General features: G+C 53.7%; 1 protein-coding gene across 2 annotated transcripts in view; it reads right to left on the bottom strand.

Moving 5' to 3' along the window:
- TENT4A (terminal nucleotidyltransferase 4A) overlaps nt 1–22,216 on the bottom strand; it is a 46,702-nt gene that overhangs the window by 10,687 nt on the left and 13,799 nt on the right. For both annotated transcript variants that reach the window (XM_053906868.1, XM_053906869.1), the window contains exons 2-7: nt 8,631–8,754; nt 8,030–8,076; nt 6,978–7,098; nt 4,595–4,702; nt 3,253–3,381; nt 620–833 (exon numbers count right to left, since the gene is read on the bottom strand). In XM_053906868.1, the coding sequence (XP_053762843.1) occupies nt 620–833; nt 3,253–3,381; nt 4,595–4,702; nt 6,978–7,098; nt 8,030–8,076; nt 8,631–8,754 (743 nt within the window). The remainder of the gene's footprint in view (nt 1–619; nt 834–3,252; nt 3,382–4,594; nt 4,703–6,977; nt 7,099–8,029; nt 8,077–8,630; nt 8,755–22,216) is intronic.

Here is a 22,216-nt window from a genome sequence, read left to right as displayed (position 1 = left end):
CTCGTGGGAATAAAAGTGGAGAAAGAGGAGGCCGCCTCAGGACCGTCTGCGCAGCAATCCTTGGAGCAGAACACGCCTACGCACAGAGGAAAGGGGCCTGGGATGTGCTGTTAACTAGAACGACGAGTTGTAAAGCTGTGTGCATTATGGGGGCCACTTAATTAGTAAGATTACAATAATAAATGTTAATATCCGTGTAGGAAAAACCTGGAGGGATAACACGCCGAAACGGAAGGGGATTGCGGCACACTTTCATTTTCTGTGTGACCTGCTTCTCAGAAGTGAATGGTCTACGACGGATATGTGGATATGTTATACTTTACTAATCAGAAAAAATACACTTTTCTTAATTTTCACTTTCTACATCTTTCTGGTTAATCAAGGAATGGAAACAAAACTCCAACGTTGTAAGAACTAGAAGCATTAAACGAAAGAGTTCCGAAGGTATCCCGCTTAACTGTCAGCACAGTAGGAACCCGCCTGGAACCCAGTGCACTGCCCTTGGCTGCAGGGACTGTAGACACGCCCCCTCCCGGCCCCGCCTGCCCCAGCCACGGCCATGGCCACGGCCACGGCGTGCACTGGAGACACCAGCTAACTCGGAGCAAGGCGCCCTTACCTGGCAGCAGAGGGTCCTCAATGCACAGCATCGATGGTCTGTACCCACTGGTCATGGCTTTCATGATCTCTTCTTTGGCGATATAGGCACCTCCTTCTTTTATTCTAATACCAGTTTTCAAGTAATTAAAATTTCTTCCGTAGAGTTCAAAAAATTCTACAAGAAGCATTCCAAGGTTTTCATCAGCTCTCCGGGCATCAATTCTTGGATGCAACTGTAAAAGCAATATATCCACAATTTGGATTCAAGTCACTTTCTGAAAAGACTGCATGAAATCAGGAGACCTACTGGTCTCTCCAAGGAAACACCCTCCGGGGCACCTGCTCTCTCACCAGTTCTGTGAGGACGCTCCGAGCAGCAGAGGTTAGCAGGCCCTAACCGAGCCTGGAGAGCCTTCGTCAACAGAGAGAGTTCAGAAGAAATAAAACCTTCTCATCTCTGTTTTTTTATTACAGTTTAATTCTCCGAAATTCGTGACCCACAGAGCATCTTCCTACTAACGCAGACATGTGATTAACCACAGATTAGCAAATACTGATAAATATGCAGAGCGTCTTCTCCACAACGTAGAGTCCTCTGGCCGGTGAATGCAACGTTACAGACTCCATCCAACCTTAACTGCGTTATTCCAAAATACAACCCATAGAGGGCAGTGTCAGACCGGAGAGAGTCACAGCGTGACACACAACCAGAATGTGCGAAGATTAATTTTAACTGTGTACAGGTGATTAGTACTGTGTCATAACATTTACACCAAATTTACATCCCTGCTCGTCACACGGATTAGTGCCAGCCTCAGTTTGGTGCCCCATTTTCTGTAAGCGGGTGACGGACTTATTCTGAACCTAGGATGCAGCCTCTGGACACCCTCCTGCTTTAAGAGGCTCGGGAGGCAGGCCTGCGCTGCCCACAGTGACAGCCACAAGCCATGAGTGGCCATTCATAGTTAAATTAATTAAAACAGATTAATTGAAAACTCCATCGGCCTTGCTGGCCAGGCTGCGAGGGCTCAGTGGGCACGTGTGCTCATGGTGCCACTGCGGGACACGTGGGGCGTCACGCCGGCCGGGGCGGGCCTGGAGAATGACGGCCACGTCCGGGTGAAAGCCACGGTTCCTGGAAACTCACACAGGTCCCTGAGGAGAGACAGCTCCTGGCACCGACAGGTGTTTCCGGGGCTCACAAGAACTGAGGGTGTGCACGTGCCTGCACGTGCCAACGGCACAAGGGCAGCATTTGTGCTCCTGACCCCCCCCCCCCCCCCCCCCCCCCCGCTTCTCTTCCTTCCTGCTTGCCCTCCAGTCAAAATCAAGTACCTGAGCGCCACCCAGTGCAAGGTTGGGGCTCTCACCTCCGTGGGCCGCGAAATGGACTCAGACCCTGCTAGGGGCCCAGGTTCGCGGCGCGATGCACCGGGCAGCAGGGGGCACGAGGCCAGTGGCAATCCCACGCACACCGCGTGTGGCCTTCTGCGGGGTCACAGGACTGCACCCGGGACCCCGTGGGGAATGTGCCAGGAGGCACTGAGCCCAGTGCCCGGCACCATAAAAACAGGCAGTAGCCATGACGACAAGCGACTGAAAATAGTTCCAATCAGGAAAACGGGAGGGAATCAGAATAGTACGTTGTACTTAGTTCAAAATAATGGGAAGAATGGGTCCAAGGGCAGCATCACGGAGGCCAAAGTGGAGGCAAAGCGCTGGGAGCAAACTGTAAGAAACCGTAAGAAAACAGGTGTGGAATCCCAGTCTCGTTCTTCTTAACGCATCTCCGGCAGAGACGTGCCCCAGGGTCAGAGGAGTCAGACTAATGAAAGGCGGTGTGACCATGCCTTGAGCCAGCAGTATGAACAATAAGGAGAAAAAGGGGCCAAACCTTGGATGTAAAATCCCAAGCACAATCACAGGTACAAAACTTAACGGCAAACGAGGAGGAGTAGCCCGGCACATTAAAATACACACGCAAGGCTTGTGTGACGAACAGAGAACCCTTCAAGAAAACGTAAACGGGGTCATCAAGGTTTCCATTCACTTAGAAACTGTCTTACATGGTAACAAGCGTAAGCACAGTTTATCAATGTCCCAGCATTGAACACTCGGGGAGGTTTTCTACTGACAGGCTGCTCCACGGTCCTCAACAAAACAAGGGCGACATAAAATTCAAGACAAAGTATTTGTGTCTTGTCGATCTGAGAAAAAAGACTCTCTTTTCAGCAACTTTTTCAATTGTATATGGTACCCAACTTTTTTCTGCGACAAATTTTTAGTAAGCCACAGTTAGTAACCAAGAAAACCAGCTTTTTATGGTCTATCGAGGCACCAGAGCGTCCACACGTACGGAGCTCTCGAGTTCAGACTGGTGCACGCCTGACTGCTCTGACCAGACAAGCCTGCCCTCCCTGTAGCAGCTCAATCAATTAAAAAAATAACCTATAAAGGAGAAAAATGAAAGAAGCATTCATCAAAATAATTTTGTCTCGACAATCAGAGGTTCATTTCTCCTGGACGGGAACACAGGAGTAAAGGGCAGCAAGGACCGTGGGAGCATGTGGAGCAGGGGCTCTGGAACATCACGGAAGCATCTACTCCTACGAAGTCTCAGTGTCAACGTCTCTAGAGAGAACACACACTCACCTGTAGAAAGCTAATGGCCATTAAAATTAGGCTGTATGAGCTAATTCCACCTGTAAAAACTTCATTCAGGTCCCTCTGCAGGAGGAACTGTTTCAATACTAAAATCAAGTAAGGCAGCAATGAATATTTCTGTAAATTCCAAAAACAAAAAAAAAGAAAAGAAAAGAAAAAAAAAGAGGGAGAGAGAGAGAGAGAGAGAGAGAGAGAGAAAATATTGGTTAGTTAATATACCTTTAAAGATTTCACATAGCCAATTTCACATAGTAGGAAAAAAGCTTAATCCTCTTGCCACTTGGAAGGCTCTGGGCCCGTCATCCTCAAATTTTAGGGGCCTGAGAATTCATTATGTGAGGGGCTTATTAAGACATGCCCCGCCCCCCACCAGGAGCCACATCCCAGGTTATGGTTCTGCAGGGATGAGGTAGGGGCAGGGATGAGGTAGGGACACTTGCATGAACAATCCCCAAAGAGGAGGTCAGGGAAGAATGAGTGTATTCCTTCAAATGATTTCCCATGGCCCGGCTTGCCCTGTGACAGGTGCAGGGTGGGGGGCGAGGAGGCAGAGAGGAGGGATGTGGCAGTGAGCCAGGAAGAACCCGGAAACAACACCCGAGGCACCCAGAGAGGACCGAGTGGGGTGTGTGTGTGTGTGTGTGCAGCTCGTGAGTCGGGAGGACAGGAGCAGAGGGCCACGGAGAGCAGGGTGAAGGGAACAAGGAAATGCAGAGGCTGGAGAAGCAGGGGGGTGAGGGGTGGGGGTGGTGGGGAGAGTGTGGAAGCTGCTGCTGTTTTTCACGTTCTGCTGTGGCAGAGGAAAGGGAAAAACTGAAGGACCGGGGTCCCTGGGCCTGCAGGAAGAGGCAGCGTCCAGACGGTGACACTGGGGTTGCCTCTGTGAGGGGCTTCACCTCTTTCCCTGTAACAGGAGGGAAAGACCGCCCGTCGCACTGGACCCCCACACCTGTTGGGCTCAGTGAACAAGTCGGCTACCCCGCCCTCAGGCACCGAGACAATCCAAAGTAAGCAAACTATGTCAGGACGTCTTCCACTTCCGATAAACTACCCTTGCAAATCAGGCACACTGAGCTCCAGGGATGGTCAGTTTGTAATAATGAGAAAGAACATTTTCACCAAGCTCTCTAAAATAACACTCTACTTCCTGGTCAGCGTGGAAAGTGAAAACTTACAAAAGAGCTACACAATTTCAAAGCATCTCTAGAAATAATATCGGAGATAAATAATTCAACCGTATTGCCTTTATCATGAAGACCATCACAGAGTTTAAAGTGAGACGCTGACGTAACAAGGCCCGTTTTTACAGCGCTAACGCGGACGACAGCACCTTCATGTAATTCTTGATGAGCTCCGCTGCCCGGACCCCAGTCTCCATGTTAAAGCTGATGTCGACTTTAACTTCAGTCTCCTGGTCTGTGAGCTTTATTATCGGTACCTGCAGAGATTGGATTGTAAAAAAACAACTAGGTTCTACTGGCCAACATTCACCACAGTCTGATATCAAAATGTTTCCGAACTTGTACAGAGGGGTTTTCTTTTCTAACTCACAAAAGAGCTGAGAGATCATGAGTCCCGGGCTTTAAAGAAGAAAAGAGATTTTGCAGTGTGAACCTTGACCTCATGGGTCCCTGGAGTCCCAGACCCTCCTCCAAACCCCCCGACAACAGCCGGTGCTCACCTCTGCCCGGCCCTCCTGGCCGGACTCAGCATCAGTCATGGCCACTACCTGCGGGAAGGCTTGGGCTCCACAAGGAGAAGCCGGCTAAGTTCTTGTCCCGCCCCCGGGGGCACCTGGTGATGGGGCGACACTCCAGGTCCCCAAATTATGTTTGCGAGAATTTCTGCAAACACTCAAAGGAACTCCAAAGCCAGCTTTTAAATTATGTTTCGTGCTGATGTTTCTCCAAACAATCCTACTTTGGGTTTTCACTAAGACAATTTAACTAAAAAACAAAACCAAAGCAAAACAAAAAAGCAAAACAAAACACAAAAACCACTTTCCTGAAAACCCAGAGTTAAGAAGCTAGACTGGAAACATTCTCATCATAAAGACGTGCAAGGTGCTCAAAACCTGCCTCCTGAGGGCTGCCCAAGCAGCCATACTGACCACAGCCCTCCCCACCCCACCCCCCACAGAAAATGAATTGTGTACTTCCAGAACAAAAGGCAGCCTGGAAGCAACGAAAAAGCACTTTCCCTCACCAAAACGACTGGTCTAATTAAAGGTCTGGAGACAGGGTGCGCACCTCTTCTGGGCCCTGAAACGCACCTGGCAGGAAACTGCCAAGGCCACACACGTGACAGGGATGGGCCAGCAGGCGGTGACCGTGACTCCTGGAGACCAGCAAGGCCAGCAAGCATGGGCGGCTACAGCGAGTGTGGTCCAAGAGGGCAGAAAAACAAAATGCTTTCCCAAAGAACTTCCCAGTGTTTCAGAAGGAGCCCACGCGTCCACAGCACAGTCAATTCCTCATGAACAATCCCTGCTCCCCATCACCGCTGGGCACGGCACCTCCTTGTCTACACTCACGGGACACTTTCCCAAAACCCCTCCCAGTGCTCGCCTGGCTTACACACACGCACCCACACACACACCCTCCTACACACGCACACACACACACACCCTCCTACACACGCACACACACCCTCCTACACACGCACACACACACACACCCTCCTACACACGAACCCACACACACACCCTCCTACACTCACAGATTCTAGAGATTAGCGACAATACCACAATACTTATTTCTCGGTCGCTCAATACAGACAAGCTTCCTTCTTAAACACCGCTCTCAGGCCGGCCTCCGGAGCCCGGGACGAGAAGCAGGTGAGGCCACCAGCAGAAAAGGCGGCCCGGCGTCAGCTCAGGCTTAGAGAACCGAGCAGTGCTGGACCCGCGTGGCTCGGTTCCCCTGAAGTCTACACCGGGCCCCTGGCAGCAGAGGGAGAGGTGTGCACAGCAGCTCCTGTGACACCGACTGGACCGGACCGTCTGTCCGCCCCGTGCTCCGAGCCAAGGGCAAGCAGGGCCTTCTTCCGCTCCTCTGCATCTAACCCGGACACTGGTCAGAGACCACCGCCATCTCGTTCCCGTCAAGGACAAACGGCAGAGCCCCAGAGGGCAGGGCGGGGGGGCTCTGAGAGGCACCACGCGAGGGGCCAGTGAGAGTCGAGGGCCCGAGCAGTGTGTGCCCCGGACTTGGACTTGGGTAAACCTGGGTGAGTGCACGTCAGAGCACCTGCATCTTCCAACTTGTCCCCGAGATAAAAGGTCTCCACAGGTACGCGTCTGAACGATGAAAGGAATGGGCAGGTTCTTGCTTAACTAGAAGCCGGCAAACGGTCACTGTCTTCTGTGTAACAAACGCCGTGTTTTAATCACCGGGCTACGGGAGCGAGACTGGGCAGCACAGGAACACGTCGGTTCCTTACGCATCCGGAAGGAGGTTGGCCCCGGCCCAAGCAGGCACTTCAGCGCCAAGTACCGTGTGATGCTCTCACGACGTGCCGTGAGAATCGTGCTCGGCTGGTAGTCCTAGCTACTCGAACACGGGTGCATGTACACCGGACGTAGAGAACTCTTCAGAACCCTACGCAGTGACGCCCGTAAACAGCGTGAGCTCAAGACACAGGACAGTCACCGCAGCTGGCAGGTGTGCCCAAGCGCCAACCGGGGCTGAGGGGCCCGAGCCGCCCGCACTTACCGTCGCTTTGTCAAGGACTTTGATGGAGCACGGCTCAGCCACGTTGTGCTTCCGCAGGGCCTGCTCCAACAGCTGCAGAGGAGGGCGCTCCCATTTTCCAAAGACCACTAAGTCGATGTCGCTGGACAGAAGAACACGTGACCGTGAGCCACCCGCTCACATCACTATGCAGTAACACGCGCACGTGGGGCACACACTCACAACTCCTTCGAGGGGCACACCCACCCCCACCGGGCACATCCCTCTGAGGGAGAGAGAAAACGCGGTGTGCGAGCTGCTGGTAACGTGTGGGCGGAGAGCCGAGAGGCGGGAAGAATCTCCCAGCATCCTCAGGTAAGTAAGGAGGGTGAAACGCTCCTCGGAGGTTTCCTGGCCCTCCGTCTACACTGTTGCCTACACTGCCCCACTCTGGCTGACCTGTGGCTCCTGGGTACCCGGGATCTGTTCTGTTCCCTCCGGGCCCTGCCAGGGCTATCCCCAAATCCTGGGATTACAGCCCTGTTTAGTCTCCAAATGTTAACAGTGGGTTCGGAGAAAATAAGCTGTTAACGAAACACTGCACATAAAACTGATCTGGGTATCCAGATAGTTCTTGACGAGGAAATACTGAAGCACAACTTTAGGAGGCTACCTCGTTGGCTGCTTTTCAGTTAAATACAAATACAAAATACTGCTTGAATAGAATTCTGCTGGAATCTTCACTGAAACATCAGATCAGCTTTCAAAAACACACCCAAAACTTTCAGAGTTTTCTCTACCGCGTTGTCTTCCCACGGCCCTCCCGCTCATCTTCACGTTCCTAACGGCCAGCATCTCTGCGACACCCCAAATCAAGCGCAAGAGGGGAAACGCAATCAGTTATTACAACACTAGATTAAATGTTATTTCCTGCCCTGTTCCCTCTGTGCTGCCGTCTCTTCCTCTAGCTTACGTTTCTAGCCTGGGATCTGAATACGAGGAGCCTGCGTTTAGCCCTGACCGCGCACTCAGATGTCGCCCGCCCCAGATGAGTGGCCGTCGGGCCGGCCTGTGCAGGGCAGCCTGGTACTCACCTCGTGGGAAGATAGAGGCCTGTACTAAAGCTGCCGAATATCTGTACCTGAAAGAAAAGAGTGGTCGTCTTACAGCACAGGCCAGTGCGAGCAGGCAGCCCTCCACCCCCCCCCCCCCACACCCCCCCGCAGAAGAATTTTTTAAAACTCAAAATTGAGAGATGAAACAATTACTGGCCTTTCCCACAAGTGCTCAGAGCAGAGGACTTTTCAGAGCTGCTTTCAAACCCTCCAACCCCAGGGCGCAGAGGTTGAAAGACAACCGTGTGGGAGGTCATCTTCCAAGAGGAGGGGAACGGAGTGGCCGCCCGTGCCCACGGGGACCCCCCCACCCTGCCGCGCCCTCCACCAGCCCGGCCATCAGGAGAGGGGCCAACAACAGGATGGGTGCCGTGGGCACAGGACGCTTGTGGAGTGAGGGCAAGGGGTCGGATTTCGGAGTCCGGAAGGTGCAAGGCAGGGGCCTGGGAACGTGCATTTCTAACAAACTCCTGGGTGATGCCTGCCACCCCCCCAGGGCCGCCCCTGGGGAAGCACGGCCCCGGGCAAGGAGAGCCCAGGCCCCGGCCTGACACAGAAGCACAGTGAACAGGGCACCCACATCAGCTGCTGGCCAGAGGTCCTTAACCACCGTTTCGATCCGTTTCACCACCTCCCGTCTCATGGCTGCTTCTTCAGGACAAGGGGACATGAAGTTATAAAAGTCAATTATTTCCTCATGAAGTCTGGTGGACAAAAGAGAAAACACACGCGTTATTGCTCTGAAAGTCAACCACATCCACTCTGCTGTTCGATCAACAGGACTCTGGAATAGCCGTTGGGCCCAGAGCACCCCGGCTCTTCTCCCCTCAGCAGGCACAGGACGGAATGAACACGCTGTGGGCGACGGCGGCCCAGCACGCCTGGCCACCACGGGCGGACTTAGGGAAGTCTGCCAGGACACAGAGGCTTCCTCTCGGCCCTGCAGGACCCTCCAGAACAATCCCCGCGGGGACCGCGTTCAGAAGCCGAGGGAAGCCCGTCCACAGAGCGCAGAGCGGGGCCGGCCTGGCATCCAGGCCTCCGATCCCACCGCACCCTGGGGACAAGAGCCCCCTCGCCCTTGCCACCACACTTGGGGGTACACCCCCCAAAGGCGCCAGCCGACCAAGAGGCCCACAAGCAGACGCGGGTGCGGTGCCAGTGCGAGGCCCTCTCTCCCTAACAAAGATCTCCTTAAGTAGCGGCCGGAAAAGCCCATCCCGTGGCAGGCCCTGGCTCATGGAGCTCGGTTTCAGGGCCAAGGATCTACACGGAAGCCTCCTTCTGCAGGAGGGAGAGATGGTCATCCTCGGTCACTTTCAGGGATTAAATTATGGGGCAGGTGATCTAATCCTGGGAAGCAAAACAAATCCAATTCACCTACTTCCTCTCTAAGTCCGATCAGTGAACAAAGAAATGACAAAATAGAATCTGCTTGATAATAACATAACGTTAGTGCGACAGCTAGCAGAACAGTCCGCATGACAGAAGGCGACACTTCTCAACAGGACCTGTTAGTGTCACGTGACAAAGGCAAGGGGCATCACATCACCTCACGATTTCCATCAGCCCTCCTTGTCAAGGCGGCCCTCCACTCTCTCGCCTGGAGCTCTGCCCCGGCACCCCGAAATCCCTGTGCAGCGACCGTTCCTAACACTCAGCAGCCGGTTGACAGGCTCCTGGAGGCCGCTGAAAGCTCGCTGGGGGCTCTAGCTGGCAGTCGGCCATTGCCCACACCTCTGCCCTGGGTACATCTGCACTGGATGTAGGCCAGTTAGATTCAGGCCACCACTGGAGCTTAAAATCAGGCCTATCATGTTCAGCTTCGTAGGAAATCAAAAAACGAAAATCCCACCCAAGCACGCTGCTGCCTGAGCCAGCACAAGAGCACATGGGCTCCAGGGCCTCTCAGGACCCCTCTGATGACAGAGGTATGAAATTTGGAGGCAAAATTATAAAGACACAGATCTAGAAAAGTTAAACAGCTGACCGACCCAAGTCGCAGAAGGGGAATACCCAAGCTAGCATCTGGAATTCTATCCACATCCCACACGCCTAACCCATGAAAACATCTGGCAAACGGGGCGTGCCACTTTCCCAAAACGTCACTGCAGGCCGGCACCTGCAGGATAGAAGGCACCAGGACCGTCAACTTCCTTCTAAGCCGCATGCAACACCTCACAAGTGACAACGTGAGACTTTCAACCCCCGACGTCCCAGGCCTCTGCCCTCATCACCCTCAAGGCTCCAGAAAAGGAAGGAGCAGGAGGGACCCCTCGCTGTCATCTGCACAGACACCACCAGCAAGCGTCACACCGTGTCCGCTTTACCGCAGGTGCACTGACCGGCTGGAGACAGAAGACGGGGCTGCCTGGCGTCTCCCCTCCCACCCCCGCCCACATTTCAGGAGAGACGAACGACGAGGTGGAGGCAGGCCCACGTTCACAGAGCTCGAAGTGGTTCCAGGTACAACATGAGGCCTCCCGGTCTCAGGGTCGCGTTCCGCCGAGAAGAGGAGATGCTCTGCCAACGCACCGACCTGAAATGCGGCTTACGTCGGGCCTAACTTACGTCGGGCCTAACTGGTAACAGCTGTGACAAGAGACCAGACAGCAAGAGGACTCCTGCTGTGCCTTCTGGGAATAAGAAGGGCACTCCCGGCGCACGCAGGGACTGGATGAGAAGCCCCCGCCGGCCCTTTCTGGAGGCGAGCAGGGTCGGCGAGCCACGGTGCGACTCCTGCGGCTGCGGGGACCACGGCGCTCTGGGCTGCGACGACACCGTGGGCCCAGACAGACAGGAAGCTGTAGCCATCACCACATGTGGGCAGACCCCGAGAGCCCCCTCGGCTGCTTGCTCTTACTCAGCAGGGTCCTTGTGGAGCCCTCCCTCAGCTGAGGAGGCGCCCAGGGCTGGGTGAGGAGGGTGGGGGAATCGAGCAGGGAGGGGACGACCGCCCAACCCCAACCCGAAAAGGACTGTGCCATCAGAGCAACTCAACAGACACCACAGGACAGGGGCGCCTGGGTGGCTCAGTCGGTTAAGCGTCAGACTTTGGCTCAGGTGGTGATCTCATGGTTCTATGAGATGGAGCCCCGAGTCGGGCTCTGTGCTGACAGCTCGGAGCCCGCTCAGATCCTCTCTCCCTCATTCCCTCTGCCCCTCCCCCACTCTCTCTTTCTCAAAAATAAACATGAAAAGAAAAAAACAAAAAACACAGGACAAGGGGGGCAGCACACCTCTGCCCTCCCACCCCCCGCCTTCACTGCCCCCTCCGTCCTTCCCACGGCATGGCGAGGGCCTCCCCGCTCACTGCCTGGCCTCCAGCGCCCGAACAGTGCCGGTTCCTGGGGAGCATCTGACTGCAGTGTGGGATGAATCAAAGCAAGCTCTGACTAAATGAATGCTTCGCTTAGGACCTTGTCATTTAACATCTACATTCCCCATGAAATACACCCAAACTTAACATTCCAAACAGGGCTAAATGCAAGTTTGGATTATTTTATTCACGCCTAACGTTACGCGTAGTTTTCATCACTTTAAGAAACTGCGTCTTATGTTGTCGACAATTCACTTTCACAACGAAGTGTTATCAGCCACAGGCCCAACTGCAGGCATCACACACCCCACAGGTCAACTTATCAGTCTGTCACTCCCGACCCCGAACCCACCGGCACACTCACTTCTCCCAAGCGGTTCAGAGTTCCGTCCATCGTCATTTATGTCCACGCGATCACTTCCACACAGCAGCAAAAGCGAGGAGCCTCACTCTTCTCACACATCAAAACCTCAAAGGCATCGCACATCTGACAACACATCTACATGAAACCACACTGAAGTCTCCGTGTCTGCGATTAGTCATGATCTCTTAGGGCTCAATGTCAGCCACCAGCATTCGGTCTCCAAATCTTCCATGGAAATTTCTGTGCTGTGACCATCATAGAAAAATCTCCTCTATAACGGATCACAGAGGGGGCATGTCAAAACCACCAGGACACTACGATTATTTAATGAGACTTCCTGGGAAGGTTTCTTAAGGGAAGAGAGGCCCACGTGATCGATTGCGAGAAAGGCCCCAGGTATGGAACAAGGAGGGCAGGTGAATGCAGTGGGCCAACCCCATGATCTAGACTGGACCACCAACACTCCATTACTTCTGTTCTCTGTAGCCAAACTGAATCCTGAACAGGAGCCCAAAAACAACGGCGTAAGAGTCCCACCTTGTTCTACACTTGAAAATGTAATACAGATGCAGAGTGGAACTTTTTAAGTGAAAAAAGTCAAACATGAGAAGGAAAAACCCACCGGGAACCATCACCAGCTTGGACTGGAAGACGGCCTTTCTACGCTCTCATACAAAACGACAACAATCACAACACAGAGACGGAAGAACTTCTCTCCAGAAACATGCTGACGGTAAACAAATCAAAAAGCGACCGGCAACTGCACGTGGCAGAAATAGGACGAATCTGACTCTGCACAAAGACCAGGCCCTGGCATGCTCTGGGGTAAGCTGACAATTTATCAAGAGGCTGAGCCCAGTCATTCCACTTCCGGAAACCTGTGCTGAGACCCTGAACCCCTCCCCCCCCGGCCCCGAATCTGCAGGGCCTGCTCAGTGCAGGACTGGGGCCGTCAGACCTGGTCCCACAGGAGACGCTGTCCACTCATTAAGAACACAGAAGATGTGAGTGCCCCGGTGAGGAAGATCCCACGACAGCCCGACAGCCTGCTGGTACAAAGACTGATAACAGACCCGGCCCCACTTGTGTCTGAGTGCCCGGCCCCTCCCTGTGTGCAGCACTAAGCACAGGACAAGGTCTAAAAGGCCACCTGCTGACACTCACGGCGTTCCCACCCAGGAGACTCAGATGGGCTGGCGTGAGAACAGTCCACTTTCGAATCTCAAGACTTCTATGCAGATTGTTTTTTTTTTTTTTCCAAGAACGTGCTCATCATACAAATTAAAAGATGAACACAAAAGAGTCAACTGCATTTTAGATGACCAGAGTGTGATTTTTAAGTTCTCTTTGCCTTGTGCATTTTCTAACGATGAATATAGATGCCCTGAAAAAAAAAAAAGAGGGTATCGAGTCAGGCCTCCCACTGCCCCACACGAGGCAGTGGACTCCGGGAGAGGTCTCCCAGAGCAGACCGGCGAGGGGCGCGCAGGTACCAAGGCCGCCTCCGGGAAAGGAGGGGTACCTGCTCCCCACACAGCTGGCCGTGGAGATGGCACGTGCTGTGCGAGGGCCACTGAGCACCCGGGACATAGTGGCGCATGTGCACAACCGCGGACCCGGGGCTCTAATCTGCCTGAACGTAAATCTAAACAGCCACACGCGAACTAGCGGGCCTCTCGCGCGGCCCGGGCGGCCGCTTCCTGACTCCCCCCAAGACAGGCCAAATGAGACACGGGGCAGGCAGGGGCAGCCCCACTTAGGGCACACTTGTCGAGCTTTCCCAGAACTGCACGCACGGGCTCTGTCTCACCCCCCAGATCCTCCCTCTTCTCACCCTTGGAGGACCTGGCAGCCCCCGAAGGCAGAAGCGACCCCCCCACCCAAGGATCAGTCTCGCTTGCGGGGCCCCACCAGGCGCACACAACCCTGCAACCAGAGCCCAAGTTGACAAAAACGCACTGTGGCAAATAATGCTGCAAAAGAACACAGGGAGGCACAGATCTTTTCCCAGCACCATCTTCGTTTCCTTTGGGTAAACACCCGGCAGACGGATTGCTGGATCAGAGGGTAGTTCTGTACGTATTTAGGGAGCCCCCACGCTGCTCTCCACAGTAGCTGCACCAACTGACGTTCCCTCCGATGGTGCACAGGGTTCCCTTCCCTCCACGTTCGTGCCAACGCTGGTTATTTCTTGTGCTTTTGGTACCAGCCACTCTGACACGTGATATCTCGTGATGGTTTTGATTTGCATCTGGGCATCTCTTCGCGTGTCTGTGGCCGTCTGTACAGACAACATGTGGAGGCAGCTCAAGTGTCCCTGACAGACCAATGGACAAACATGTGGCGGGCCTGCACGGCGGAATATTACTCGGCCACAGAAAAGAGCGACGTCTTGCCATCTGGGACCACAGGACGGACCTGAAGGGCATGTTATGTGAAGTGAGTCAGATACAGACAAATAGCATATGATTTCACTTATATGTAGAACCTAAAAAATAAAACAAGCAAGCAAACAAACAACAGAAGTGGACTCCTAAACACACAGAACAGACCGGGGGCTGCCAGAAGGGAGGGGGGTGCGGGGATGGGCAGATAAGCGGAAAGGATGAAAAGAGGAAGACTTCCAACTCTAAAATTGGTCACGGAGATGAATGAACAGTACACCACAGGGACCAGAGTCGACGGTACCGTAATAACTGCACGTGGCAGAGGGTGGGGGACCGGCGCATCAGCGTTGGGTACCTGAAACTGACACTGCACACCCACTCTACCTCGATTAAAAACAAACAAGACAAAGCAACTCTACCAGGTCTTGGGACTCTCTCTTGCAAACTTTCTCCAAAACAGATGTTCTTAAATCTCAGGGCTAACAGTGGATAAGAGAGAGTCATGTCTGTCAAAACTAAACATTGCAGCTCTTGATAGAATTTAGACACGTACTTACTGTTACATTTACAAAACTGTGGTTTAACAGCTTAACAAGATGTTAGTAACAATGGTGCCTGATTACCGCATTTTCCAAAGACGCTGATCGAATTACAGAACTGGGCAGACTATTCTTCCCGTCTCACTGGAAGGCACTCTTTTCCCCCAACGTTCTAACATGCCTGGAACTGGGATGCAGTTTTCAATCAATGCCCGGGCATCAGATCAATTTTAAAATTAAACACTTTTCTTCCTTCGTGGTACACTTCACAATGGTGCATCTTTTTCGGGTCAGCTGATCTCTCCAGGAAGTTGTCTATATGAAGTTTATATTTCTGACCCACGAAAACAACTTCAAATGGGTCAGGGTTTTGCATACAATGGCATCAGGACCCAACGAAATGCGGGAACTAGAAGCTGACCACAAGGCGTCCAGTCCCGGGGAGGCAACAAGAGTAACAGCAAGGACCCCCGGGAACGTGACGCCTTCCCCGCCGCACTCTCCAGCCTCAGAGCCGTGCGCAAACCCGGGAGCCTCTGCGCAGCGCAAACTTCCTACTAAGCAGAGAAGCCAGGTGTACGCGCTGCTGGGGGCCGTGACACTGCTCTTCTGACTGCTCAGTGGTGGCGTCGCAGCCTCCTCGGAAGCAGGTCACCAATTTGGGCAGGCGCGGTGGGAAAGGAGGCCGCGAGCAGCGCGTGCGTCTCTGGGCGGTGGAACGCAGGTGCTCCAGCGAGGCGCCCGGCCCATTCGGGTCGGGGGCGCCCTGAGATCCCATGTGGAAGATCTCACCTTTGCACGTGGCACTCGCTGCAGAGAGCCCTGAACGATGCATTTTCTGGTATTTTAAGAAAGACGGGAATGGTGAGGGCAGAGTTTTCAGTAAATTTCAGTTTTAATCATGAAAGTACTCGACTTCTGAAGCACCATTTCCCAGCGTACTCTTAAACTAGGTATTAGAAAATACAGTTCTTTGAAAAACAAGACATTTCTCATCCACAGTTTGCTCTCTTCCAAGAGTCCAACCCCATTCAAAAGGTAATGACTGCTCAATTTCTAGTAGGTTTTGCAAATTCTGCTTTTAGTACCAAATATGAAGATCAGTAATGTTTCAGTATCTATCTTAGCACCTGGTGTATGGTTGCTGTAAATATTTATGAAACCCAACTCCGTGAGCTATCTTGGAGGGTGAAATGTACTATTTGGTTAGCAAACCCAAACATCTGATTTAGCAGCTCCTGGGGCTACTGATGAACACAGACGACCACTGTGGGAGGACGTCTGATTTTAGAAGCTGAGCTGGCGGGCTTACATGGTTCCCAACTTCGTCTAATCTGCATCGAAGCCAGCGAGGAGGGCTGGCTGGTTCTGAAGGTGCTGCAAGGCGAGCACCCCCCTCCCCCGGGGGGGACTTGGTGCCCAGCCCCAGGCAGAGCCAGCTCTTACCCCCCTCCCAGCCACGGGACCCTCTGCCAAGTGACCCAAAGGTGGCTTCTCTGTGCCCACCACGCAGGACGGGTAGGGGTGCTGCAGCAGGTAACGGACACAAAGACACAGGGGCCAGAAGCGAAGATGATCAAACGTATTGTAAGCAAGACACACGGGAAGAAAAGTGGCAAAGGAAACGTGCTGAACAGGTAACGATGCTGGCCCGGGAGGCGGGAAGCACAGGTGGGTTTGCCCGTTCCCCTAGATTTCAAATCCCGCGGTTTCTTCCAAGGAAAGCGATGGCCGGAGGTGAGGGTTTGGTCACCATCTCCTTAAGGGAAAAGGGATGCCAACGAACGTGCAGAGGGCCTCGGACGCAGCCCCCAGATTTCGGCACCCGCCTCTCTAAATACGAGCTGTGCTCCACAGGGCCACCAGGGTGGATGTTCCTGGCTCACTGAAGTCTCAAACCCTAAACGCTGGTTCCCAGACCCCTCCCTGGTCCCCATGGTCCCTGTCGGTCCTGTTAGTCACGCGTTCCAGTTCACCTTCACCATATGCCCCGTGAACCTGGTCAATTCCAAATGCTGGGGGAGAAGCACGCTTTCCATCACAAAGGAAAATGCAATAGAAAACACCAGAAATTGTGTGCGACTGCTAACTTATTCCCTCCTCTCCCCCGCTTCCTCCAACTCTTCTTAAAACCTTCCAACAGCGTCAGAGCACCTGAGCGGCTCCATCGGTTGAGCGTCTGAATCTTGATTTTGGCTCAGATCACGATCCCACAGCTCCTGGGCTTGAGTCCTGCATCGGGCTCTGCGCTGAGCGCAGAGCCTGCGTGGGACTCTCTGCCCCACCCCCCACCCCACTGCGCACCAGCAAATGCTCTCTCTCAAAATAAATACATGAACTTAAACTGTAGCAAAACAAAAAACCTTTCAAAAGCCTTAAAAAGCCAGCGGTTTCTCATAAACTGGAGCTCCTTCCCCTTGACTCCACATGTTCACTGTCGACATTTGTGCCAAAACCACTGCCTTGATGAAACCATCTGGAGTTAACCTCTGGAGTCTGTCCATTTTAAAGCACGCGCCGATGAACCTGCAGGGGGACGAAGGACTCAGACTCCACCCCACTGCACACACGGCAGAGAGGGAGGTGCTGACTCAGATCCGAACTGAAAAGAATGGGCTGCTAAGCCAACGGCAAGTGCAGACTTCCACGAGGGAAAGGCTGAATCATTTCTATTTTCGGGGGTGAATGATCCTCTTTAAATTATCCATTTACGGATACGATTAATGAACCAATTATGAATCATTTTTATTTATTTTTAATTATATTACAAGGCAATTAACATCTGCACCAAGTATTTAGAAAACCTTGAAGAAGGCTTTCAAAAATTTATTTGTTTTTTAAAATACAAGCTCACTGGGGTGCCCGGGTGGCTCAGTCGGTTGAGTGACCAACTTTGGCTCAGGTCATGATCTCACAGTCTGTGGGTTCGAGCCCCGCATCGGGCTGTATGCTGACAGCTCAGAGCCTGGAGCCCGCTTCGGATTCTGGGTCTCCCTCTCTCTCTCTGCCCCTCCCCCACCATGCTCTGTTGCTGTCTCAGAAATAAACATTAAAAAAATTTTAAAAATAAATAAAATAAAATAAGATAAAATAAAATTAAAATAAATAAAATAAGATAAAATAAAATAAAATAAAAAATAAAATAAAAAATAAAATAAAATAAAAAAAAATAAAATACAAGCTCAGAAGTGGAAGGAAACCACCGGAACTGCAGATCAGAACCCAGTGCTTCCAGGGCGTTCCTCTACTTCTGCCATTGATGCGGCAGCTCCATGCCAGGCTCCCGTCAGCCTGCGTGAAGGGCCTGCACCCCAGCACTCCCGCTCCAGAGACCCACCTGTGTACCCGTCTCTCCGCAGAAGGGCTTTGAACAAAGCTGACCTGCACGTGGTTTAACATGTGAGTGGAAGAGCGAGGCCCTTGGGAAGCTGCTACAAAGGGAGGGGGTCGAGAGCAACAGAGAGGAAGAGGAGGTACCTCCCTGGGGGAGGGCAGGCAGGATGGGCTGGGAGGGCACAGCTGCCGTGGGGCAGGCCACGGCCAACCCAGGTTGAAGAGGCTAAACCCAGCTAGCATTCACAAAACAGCCAGGTCAGAAGGGCGCTGCAGCTTTGGAATCATCAATGCTGTAACTCTGGTCCCGTGCACACTCAGCTCCCAATAAAAGTGCGCTTTCTATCCCCTTCCGTCCAAGACCCCTCCTGGGATCGTTCGGCCGACAGTGAGTCGTGGTGCAGGCAGATGTCTGAGGGCCTTTCAGAACCTAAGCTGAAGGCCAGCAAAGGAAATGAACTTCTTCTACCTTAGCAAAGCAAACCCAAGCACACTGCACATGCCAAGCAAAGGCCCTGGGGCCACTCAGACACCACAGATCCACAGCAGTCTTCTCTTCCCCTCACAACAGAAAGCAAGAACTCAGATACCAGAAGCTTATAATTAATCCATGACAAAAGTACTTAATTTAACGCATTTCTCCTGAACTCACTGCTAGAGAAGAAAGGATATTCTGACATGGCTTCTAGAAAGAGAACTCTAGTGAGGCACCCAGGAGCTTCCTACAGACCAGAGTGAATCTAACCCAGCATTTCACAAGCTGAGTCAATAGAAAGTCCAGTGGTGGGGTTAGTGCTACTCAGAACCATTTTGTATTATTACCCCCGAGAACCTATCCCATGCCACGGGTACCAGCTGGAGAAAACCCGTTTGCTTATTAGCACGTCCACAACTCATCAGAGGCAAAAACGACCAAAGGGCTCAGTCTCCTGACACTGGTGCCCTACGGAGCCCACAGTGCGATCCACGACCTACAAGTCTAAGGACTAGCTCACAGCTAGGAGAGCTGCTGTGGGGCAAGGAGAGGCCAAGAAGGCACTCTGCTGAGCCACATACGCTGGCTTTCTCCTGCGCTGGCTCAGGCCATTGCCACCAAGACTTGCACAGCAGCCACGGCACAATCAGCAAGCACCGTGGCCACCTGTAGGGTGCTCAGGGGGAACCGTATGGCTGCATCTAAAAGCCCAGATCCCGAGCCGTTTGCCAGCTCGAGTTGCTGCACCATTTTTGAAATGAACACAGCTACACGTTCTGTCCTCTTTCCAGAGATCCCGACCCTCCATGAAGACAATCATCGTTTGAGGAAGATTAGTAAGAGTCTGAAAACGTTAATATTCCGGAATGCTACACAGTACTGTCTACGTTACCAGCATTTTCATGAGCCTCCCAGTCCTGAAAGCAAACACTGTCTTCTCTTTACAAATGAGAAAACTATTCGTTAGGCAGGTGGTAACCAGCCCAAGATCATGCAACCGAGACTCAGACCCAGAGCTGTGTAGTTTGAACTTCAGTATTTAGCCACAAAGCTGGGAAGCCACACTCAGGAGGTGACCCGACATACAGAAACCTGCGCAGAAACTTCTGCAACATGGGTCCCTTTATAAAGAATGCAAAGTCATGACTATAACTCTACTCGGGGAATAACATACATCCACATAACGTTTTTAAATTGTTTAAAAGAGCTTTCCAATGACCGAGGAAGCACTGATCGCGAATTAGATTTGAACGAATACAAAATGACACCTGTGCAATGTATTTAAAGTAGTACTAAAAACAGCAGAGAAACACGCTTGAGTGTCAGCAGGAAAATCATGGGTGACTTCTCTTCCCTATTGTCCAGGTCTCTTCAACAAGTACATCACTGCTCTCATAACCATAACCCACCAAAAACCATTGCATCAGCTTCGTGAACTGACACCACTCTACCTCCGAAAGTTCCAGGGCAGACATCCCTGTGCCTGTGGTAAGTCTTCTCTAAGACCCTGGTCTCCTGCCCCTACGTCTCGGGCACACCAGCAAGGGCGCGTCCTCCGGCCCTGTCAGCCCACGGGAGAGCCGTGCCCAGCGCCGCGACTCTCGAGGAGACTGCTAGCCTGCTCAGCTCCGAGGCCCCTTCATCGCTAACGTTCTGGTTCTGGAGCCAGCCAAGCCACTGGTTCGGGAAGCTACCGCGGACCGCAGCGTTCACCCCCCGCCCCGCAACGCCCACCCGAGGACGGGGCTCCTGGAAACACTACCCTCACGATCCCAGAAAATCCTCCATAGGTGCCGAAGGATGAACCCAGAGGAGACGTGTGCGAGGCTCTCTGGCCACCCCACACCGGGCACGGCTGACAGGCCCGCTCTGCTGGGCCAGCTCATCAAAGGCACTGCTGCCCCAGGGCTGCGCGTGGAGGGAGGTCCGAAGGCTACACGTGGACTCGCGAGAAAAACCCCACAACTCCCCGGCCACGCGCGTATCATCAGCTGACATGTGCCACCGGCTTGCTCTGTGCAGGCACCGCGGGACACGTTTCCTGAGCGCGACCCGGGTAACCACCAGCATCACCCCGTCCGACGGGAGGCTCGGCAGTTCAACACCGCACCGGGGCTGCGCTCCTGCACAAAGAGCTGAGGCCGGTCAGCACCCGGCGGCCTCTGCTCCCGCTGTGCAAAGCGCTCCCTGGAGCCTCCCACTCAGCCGCCCTCCCGTGTGCTTCCTGCAGAATCTGGGACCCCCACCCTCCACCTCCACCTCCACCGGCTGCTTGCCTGGCCTTGACCACTCAGCAGGACCAGAGGCACGCACAGTCTCGCTGCCGGTGCTGTTCTAAGGAGACAAGTCGTCCCGACGCCCCTGACGGAGGACGTGAGGTCACCTTCCCTGTCACCAAGACCGGAAAGGCACTGGGTAAGGCCTACATCCGGTTCCAAGCGGCCCCCCAGACAGGCACACGGCAGGCGCTCATCACCTGCCCAGCGCGCCAGGGCTGCGAGCCCCGTCCACCCCACACGCTGGCGCGTTCGCCTCCCGGGGACCTGCCCATGTCCGGTACCACGTGTGTCACAGTTCAACGTCCGCTCCCCAAAGGAGAAAAGCTCCCGAGACTCTCACTTACCGTATGCATACTGTCCAGACAGCCACGACTGCCCCCGCCCAGTTTACAGGACCGACTGTCAGGGGCCCACGCGGGACACCACAGCCTCTTTAAGGCTCGGGAGAGGGTTCAGCACTCAGCAACCTCCCAAGGTCCCACCAAGAGGACTGAAAACGTTTTTAAGAAAAAGCACAACAAGGGGCGCCTGGGGGGCTCAGTCGGTTGAGCGTCCTACTTCGGCTCAGGTCATGATCTCACGGTCCGTGAGTTCGAGCCCCGCGTCGGGCTCTGTGCTCACAGCTCAGAGTCTGGAGCCTGTTTCAGATTCTGTGTCTCCCTCTCTCTCTGACCCTCCCCCGCTCGTGCTCTGTCTCTGTCTGTCTCAAAAATAAACACTAAAAAAAATTAAAAAAAGAAAAAAAAGAAAAAGCACAACAGGACTGGAAAATTGCTGGGGAGGGGAGAGGAGGAGGGGGAGGGCTTAACGGATCCAAAGGTTTAAGGCAACACGAAGGGCAGAAAGCAGACGCAAGTCCTCCCTCTCCAGGTTCCTCCCGCAGACCTGCGAGACAGCAGGCACTACCCTGCTGCTGGCTCTGAGTAGGCAGCACGACGAAGTAAGTAAGGCCCTTGCTCAAAGTCTGGGAGAGCGGAGAGGGCGACGCGGAGAGGGGAGGCAATAACCACACGCACAGCCCGGCCATGCCCGTGCTGCCGGAGGCTGGGTGCCGAGGGGCCGGGGCCGGTGCTGGGCTCGCAGGGCCAGCAGCAGCCAGACCCCGCAGCTCAGGGGACAGCGTTCCGGGAGAAGGACGTGCGGCAGGGTCCCCACGGCAAGGGTGAACTCGGGAGGCCTGGGGAAGTGGAGGAAGCCCAAGCCCGGGACACACGGGCAGCTCCCCTGGGCTGACTCCCGAGCAAACAAGACTGCGGGCATGTGAAGACACCCCGTGGCCAGAAGGAAGAGGGCCCAAGAGGCCTGCAGAAGCCGGACTCATTCAGGAAGACTCCAGCCCCCACAAGGGTGCCCGCCCAGTCCCCCAAGCCTCTCCTCTAGACCCGCAGGGCTGCTAGGTCCCGGAGAGGCCGGCCTCGGACACGGCCTTTCAAGCCTGAGCTGAAGCTGCTCAGTGAGATGGGAAGGGTA

Source organism: Panthera pardus, unplaced genomic scaffold, assembly GCF_024362965.1.
Source record: "Panthera pardus isolate Hobbes unplaced genomic scaffold, ASM2436296v1 HiC_scaffold_2, whole genome shotgun sequence".
In the NCBI taxonomy this organism is placed as follows: Eukaryota; Metazoa; Chordata; class Mammalia; order Carnivora; family Felidae; genus Panthera; species Panthera pardus.
The sequence above is the reverse complement of the archived record's forward strand: the minus strand, read 5'-3'. Positions and strand labels throughout refer to the sequence as shown.